The sequence below is a fragment of the Glycine max genome, chromosome 9 (assembly GCF_000004515.6).
Source record: "Glycine max cultivar Williams 82 chromosome 9, Glycine_max_v4.0, whole genome shotgun sequence".
NCBI classification, from domain to species: Eukaryota; Viridiplantae; Streptophyta; class Magnoliopsida; order Fabales; family Fabaceae; genus Glycine; species Glycine max.
Genome location: NC_038245.2, coordinates 34,273,239 through 34,281,016, shown reverse-complemented (window position 1 = coordinate 34,281,016; position 7,778 = coordinate 34,273,239). Strand labels below are relative to the sequence as shown.

General features: G+C 29.5%; 1 protein-coding gene across 1 annotated transcript; it reads right to left on the bottom strand.

The window, feature by feature from the left end:
* Nucleotides 1-413: 413 nt before the first annotated feature.
* On the bottom strand, nucleotides 414-7,430 carry LOC100817098 (protein DETOXIFICATION 34). Its single transcript, XM_003533937.5, has 7 exons — nucleotides 7,079-7,430; nucleotides 5,197-5,822; nucleotides 4,960-5,016; nucleotides 2,568-2,806; nucleotides 2,359-2,477; nucleotides 1,940-2,026; nucleotides 414-663 (listed from the first exon to the last, which is right to left on the bottom strand). The coding sequence occupies exons 1-7, from the start codon at nucleotides 7,337-7,339 to the stop codon at nucleotides 586-588; spliced, it is 1,467 nt and encodes a 488-aa protein (XP_003533985.1). The 5' UTR covers nucleotides 7,340-7,430; the 3' UTR covers nucleotides 414-585.
* Nucleotides 7,431-7,778: the final 348 nt, after the last annotated feature.

Here is a 7,778-nt window from a genome sequence, read left to right as displayed (position 1 = left end):
ACGACAGTCTTTGAATATAAAAGAATACGCTATTGACATCAGTAACTTTTCCTTGGAAATTACATCATTCCACTGTATCCATAGAACCCAACAAGGTGATGTGCCAAATCAAATATTTATTGAAAGTTTCCATTCTAAGTTTAACTTATTGAAGGGTTTCGATCTCTGTATTTTCAAAGTATTAAATTTGGTCTTGTAACTTTTGAAATATCTGAATTTATATAGTCCCTCTTCAAGTTTAAACATAGCATTTAGTGGCAGTATTTGAATGTCACAAAGTATATGAGAAATCAAATTTACGTATTTTTTAAAGCTAGAAGACTAATTTTATCAATTTAAAAATACAGAAATCAAAATCAAGTTTGATGAAAAAAAATGAACTAGAAACATTTTATTTTAATTAACAATAAAGATAGTGTCAAAAAATATATTAAAAAGTGTATTGTTATTTTTTGAAAAGAAAAAACAAATTTTACTACCACAAAACTTGTCAGACCACTAGATGTGTGGCCAAACAAACCAAATTACCAAAAGAGATGCTGATTAAAAAGTGCATTGTTAACATTGTTTTTTTTTCCTTCTCATTCATGTAACATTTTCTGCCAAGTCTGAGCGGAAATTGTTAACGTTCCATATTCGCATGCGATGAGCAGTTTGCTCCACCTGCAGTCATAATCAAATCATCAGGCAAATTTTCAGAGAGATGATATTTTACATGATTCTTTACTTATTTAATGTTTAGTTGTTTACAATAACTCTGGGACTTCACAGTGTAATGCATTTCGATCTTGAGTGATAAGTATGTCAATATTAATGTATAGAATGAAACAATATAAAGTTTTTTCAAATAATTATGAGAGTTAATATAAAATTAAACAAGAAAAAGATGTAAGAGGAAATTTGACAAAATCTTAATTAGAGGTGTTAACATAATTTAATCTTACAAATAATATTATGATTAATTATTCTATTAGTCACCCTATTATTTTCGTTTCACTTAGTTCTCCTATTTATTTTTCCATCAATTTAATCACCCCAATATTCACATAGTACAACTTTTGTTTTTCCATTAACATAACATTCACAATTTAACAAAAAAGCTGCCATAACACTCTATTGCCCAACCATGTAAGTAAATCTATAATAACATGATATTCTACACTGTAATATCACAACATTTACGTGAAATATTATATTTCAAGTTAATAGATGGACAAAAATTCACAATAAAAATAATAAGAGATCATTTTTTGTAAAACAATAAAAAGAGGGATTAAATTGGCAAGATAACAACAATTAATAAAATACCAAAAAGTACAATTAAGCTAAAATTTTAACAAGAGCAAGTGATATATTTTGTTCCATCTACCCTGTGCTACTTATATACGAGTTCTAGCGAAGATCACAATTCACATGTCGCTTCATAAATGCATGCTAAAAACAAAACATTAATAGCTTAACTGGTATGTTACTACACATATCATGTTTAATAACATTTTTTTCATACTTAATAAAAATGTTACTAAAAACCTTTAGAAACATTCAAAAATACTGTCAAATTATAAATAAATATTACTAATATGTTTTTATGATATTTTAACAAATATTATATATAACCTATGTTGTTAAAACAAAAATATTAAAAAAATATTTTAACAACATCAATTATACACATAAATATCATAAAAATATATTAATAATATTTATTCATAATTTATTAATATTTTTTTATTATTACTAAAGATTTTTAGTATTATTTTTATTAAATAGTACAAATGTTACTAATGATCATATGTGTTGTAGTGGTAGAATAATTGGTATATAAACAAATATAACTTTGTTATAGGATAATTAGCATATAGAACACCCACTCCAAAAATTTGGAATTCTGTGCCAAAAAAATAAATGCTTATTCAATAAATGTCAGTTAATTGGTTACCTCCTTGGTCCAGTTGGTCTTACGGATTATCAGTAAGAGGATTAAAATCTGAAGAACACTGCCGCACATTGTGCCTCCCCACAGACCCTAATCCATAACCATTTAGGTGTAAATTTAAAGAAAAGGAAAATCATGATAAAAATTAAGTTGGAGATCAAACCATGATGCTTTTCCAAGATATATAACTTAAGTTATAAAGACAAATTGCACTTTAAATATGAGTCTTATTAGGACATTGATTAAGGAATTAAACGATATAATATTTATTACAAAGATCATACTGTCAAGTATAAAAAGTCATCAGCAATATAATTTTATATATTTCAATAAAAAAATTAATTTTTTAATCAAGGCTCTAGGAACACTAATTACAATTTGTCATATATATATAATGGTTTCTATAACAAGAAGATTCTTACCTTAACCCCTAAATGCTGCTTGAAACCAAGGAAATATCCAATTGGCAGTCCAACAATGTAATAACAGGCAAGGTTTATGAAAGCAACCATAACTTGCCATCCACTTCCAATGGCCACACCTATGGAAATGTCAATAAATAAATGTTGAAATTGAATTAATGAATGATAATAGAATACTCATGAGATGGAGAACATAAGCAAACAATCACCTGACATGACCTGTGAAGCACTATTGAGAACCATGGTTACACCAAGAAGGTATGCTAAATCAGCAACAGCTTGTATCATATCCTCACTATTGGTAAAGATAATGGCGAAGTCTTCTTTAGTCAAGAAAATAACATTCATGAAAAGAACACCAAGGAGGAGAGACTGGAACATGGTCACACAGAAAGTGTATTTGGCTGCTCTTGGCTGCGACATGCCAAGCGCATTGGAGATGCGAACACTTGGAGGGCATAGAACAAATATTCAATGTTAAGAATTGAAATGAATACATGAAAAGAACAAATATTTAATGATAAGAATTGAAAGGAGTACATGAAAAGTAATATAGGTTTATATATGTTTTTCATTTGTATAAAATATCAGGAACTTTGAATTTAGTATCTGCAAAAAATATTGTTTATTTATAAGCAAAATATATTTATTTATAGAGAGAAAAAAATATATCACCACCAGTGCCTAGGTTTAAACAGTACAAACAAGGCACAAGAAAGTATAAACCCTTGCCACCACATGGATATCAAAACAAAAATTATAATGCACCAATGCTGCCATCCAATGGCTGCGATATGTCTTTGGTAGAAAGCCACGAAGCTGTCCATATATACCATCCTGATATAATCATGCCTCAATTTTTAAAATCACAACCATCTTGCACTAAAAGTCTTTGCTACAATCATAAGCAACTTCCACATTGTTGGATTTGATATTTATAAATTTAATTCCTTCATTAATGATTTGATAATGTGTAACATGTATTTAGATAAATGTCTAACCATTATGAGATTACAAGCATGGTTGTTAAACTCTCGATTTAAATCGTAAAATCTTACGAGTTTACGATTTTACTAAGGGTTGGCGAGTTAAATCGGAAGTAGAATCGAAACCGGAGTAGACTCGTCCGATTTTACGTAGACTCGGACGAGTTTGGATAGACTCGCGAGTCTGCTCCGAGTCCACGAGTTTATGAAAACCCGAAACGGCGTCGTACAACAACCCTCGGAAATGACTCTCGCGACTCTTTCCACTCACTCACTCTATCTTGTTCAAGCTACTAACCCCCCAAAGTGACTCTCGTTGAGCTTCTCGCGTCGTCGTGGTTGTCGTCATAGCTGTCGTGCTGCAGTGCTGGACTGCTGAGTTAATCGCGTCGTGGTGTTCCTCATCATTGTTTGAAACTTAAAAGCCCGCACTCATCGAAAGCCCTCATTTCCTGACCTAGCTCCAAGCTTTTCTCCACGACGCTAAGGTGTTTTCTTTCTCAAAGCTTTGTTAATTCATCTCTGTTAATTGAAAGTTTAAAATGATGCTTATTAAGGAAGTATCTGTTAATTGAAATTCTAGCAAGACTATTGTTAGCTTCATTGTAGTGTTGAGTTTTGGGTTCTATTGCTAAATTAAGGGAGTATTTGTTAATTGAAATCTCTGTTAATTGAAAGTTTGAAACGATGCTTAGTGTTGAATTCTGGCAATGCTAAGGTGGTCCTTCGAACATGGACAAATTATCTGTTAATTGAAATTCTGGCTTCATCAAGGGTGAGTAGTGGGTTTTGTTGCTGCCTTTTGGGTAGTGGATTCTGTTGCTGTCCTTTTGAGTAAACTCTTACGAGTTTACGATTCGATTCTACGAGTCGAGTTTACGGAACCTCCACGATTCTACGTAGAATCACGAGTTTAACAACCATGATTACAAGTAATATGGTCTACTTAAATGCATGTCACATGATTTAAAAAAAAAACATTTTTAAAACTTTAAATATTTATAAAATCAAAATCAACAAAAAAAGATAAAGTAAAATTAAATTTTGCCATATTTATAGAAACTGTAAACATATTACCAAAAATATATTATCAACCTCTAACATTTATTTTCCTTAAATTAATCAATAATAGTGTATATATTAACATAATATTGCACCAGAATTGTAGTCTTAAATCAGAAAGTTTTCTTTGACCTAAAACTGTTGTCGTCGTGTATTTTTTACTTTAGACTAAAATTTGTTTATGATCCTTAATAAATAATTTAATTTTTTGTTAATTTTTTAATATATATTTTTTTATTTTTGTTTTCTAATAAAAGAAATTATTTTTGGTTTTTTACACTTTTTTTAATCCTTAACAAATATGTGAATTTTGTGTTTAGATAAATATTTTCATTTATCATCGGTCTTTTTAAAAATAAATAATATCAAATGAAAAAAATATTAAAAATCAAACATAAAATTTGTTAATTTATTAAAAATTAAAAAATGTCAAGAATCTAATTAAAAATATTGTTTTATTAGAATTCAACGAAAAAAAATTATAAGAGATGAAACACAAAATTGGAGTATTGATGGGGAATTATAAATATATTTTAACCTTATAGTCACTCACCTTATAGCCGTACTTATTCCAAGGAGCAGCATGAAGTGCCAACCCTGAACGCTGAAGCTAAAAATACAAAAGTAAATAAATGAGGAAAACCAAACAACAAAGAGTTTTATTCAGTTTTTTTTTTTTTAAATTACCATGTAGAGTTTCATTCAATTAAATATGAAAATCCTGAAAACATTGAGTGCTTTAATTAACCAATCTAAACAGTTGCCAATTAGTGGAAGTCGATACTCTTACCAAATAGAATAGGAGCCAACAGCAATCACAGGATTGTCTAGAAGACCAGCAAGTAGCATAATGCATGTCATATACCATTGCTCTAAGCAACCCATTACAGATGATTGAAGACTTAACTTAGCAAAGGCCAACAAATCCCTAAATGCCATCCAAGAAAATCCACTCCATTCTTCTTTGCACCAACTAATGGTATAGACAACCAAAGCCCCAGCATACAACCACCCTATAATATTACTCACCATGGCCAAGCCGGTTATACCCCAACCAAATATATTTATGAAGATGTAAAGCAGTCCATTTTGTATGAGCAAAACAACAAATGCTATGCACATAATAACTTTAACCTTGCTCTGGGCCTGAAGAAATCTAAGGGTGGGAAAAACTATAGCAAATGAAAACATGTGGGGAATTACTTGAATAGAATATCTGCCAGCAAGATTAGCTATTCCTTCATCTTGGCCAAGCAACTTTAAGATTGGAGTGGCATATATATAAATAGGCAAGAGGATTATACAAGTGGCAGTAAGTATAATCCATGACCTTTGAACATAAATGCAAGTAGATTGAATTTGTCCTGCTCCAAAAGCTTGGCCACAAAGTGTGGCCAGTGCAGATGACATACCAAACTGCAATTTTGCACATGAATCATAGATAAGATTAAAAAATCAAAAATAAATGTCACATGGCAAAATAGCCATGATAACAATAATAATTGTTCGTTCTTCTATAGACTAAAACACCAGATTCCCCACATATGAGAAAATCTATGAAACACCAATACTTCAATTTGCTTTGCCTATCCGTATTCGATTTGTTTACGATACTAATACTCTTAATTGGATACTTTACGTATATATAGATATTGTTGAAGTATTACTACTAAAAATATGATATTTAGTAATATTTTTTTATCAACACTAAATAAAAATGTTACTAAAAGCTTTTGACGACATTTAATTTTTTTTACAAAATTATGAATAAATGTTATTAATATATTTTTGTGATATTTATGAAATGTTTCATATATCTTATGTTGTTAAATTTTTTTTGATATTTTTAAATTTTAGTAACAGATTATATATAATATTTGATAAAATATTAAAAAAAATATCAGTAACATTTATTTATAATTTAACAACATTTTTTGAATTTGATCAAAAGACTTTTGATAATATTTTTTATTAAGTATTAAACAATAAAAAAGTTGTTAAAGTTAGATAAGATATATAGTAGTGTACCCAAACTTATGAAGCATCCATAATTCAATTTGTTTCTCGTATATCGATATACTTTGGGTACTTCATTGATATGTGTTGGTAAAGTGTTCAAGCTTTTAAAACATTTTTTTTTGAAAATCCAATACAACTGCATGAAATCCGTGTATAATATATAATATATAATATAGAAACATTATCCCTTGATAAACCAAAAATAAAATTATTCTCTTTATAAATGATTTCCAGAATTAGATTGGCAGTTCCTCTCTATGTGTAAATAATAGAAATTAATTAATGATGATAATGATTTATAATTTTTTATTCAGTGATGTTTAAGAAGTATGTTTTAATTTGGATCTAGCTGCAGAATTAGAATTATATATTTATTATATTTATAGATTTTAATTTATATATTTCTAAACATGTATCTTACACGTATTGTATCCAATAAATTTAACATAATCGTATCACAGTATTGGATATGTATCGTATCTGTGCTTCATAAGAGGAAAAAAATAACACATTTACTTGCTGGTGTTAATTATCATTTGGGCATAAAGACAATTAAATTACACATTAATGGATTCGGTAACTTCATTTTTCTGTGTTTAGATCTCAAATGAAAAAAAAAAACATTAATATTGGAGAGATTAGAATGTACTAACCAACAACTGAAAATAGATGGAACTCATGACCCCTTGGCTCACAGAGATAGAAGAGAGTTCAATGTCTCCAAGATGACCAGCATATATGGAAGTTGAGGAGTTTGTGAGAACCTGGAATAGATGGGTCAATGCCACTGGCAATGCTATTCTCCATATCTTCACTGTCTCTGCCCACAAAACAAATTTAACATCCTTCAAGCTTTTCACTGGAAAATAGTCAGCTTCTGAAGTAAAATTTTGGACCACTAATGGTGTCTCCATTTGAGGAGTTCTTCCCTTGATACTCAGTTTCTGAGGCTGAATTTTGTTATAAACTTCCAATCATGCATCTAAGCACGAGGTTACATAATTATATGTGTTTATATGGGACTTGGCTTTTACTGCAAAATGTAACTACTATTCCTTGTTTACTTTATTTATTATATTTTTGTTCACATGCCCATATAATAATTCATGTGGACATATGTGGGGCACGTACTGAAAATATTTGAGTGATTATCTTTCCTTGTTTGCTTTATTCTTGGCAAGTTGGTTCGCAGAAGTTGGATTGGCAGCAGATTTGTAATCATCACTATGTCCACAAAAAAGTTTTAGTTACCGTAGAATATATTTTAACTCTCCCAAAATATCTCAAAATTCAATTTGGTTCTTGTTTGGTAAGAATTTAATATGTTTTTAATCTTTTCATTATGAGTGATTT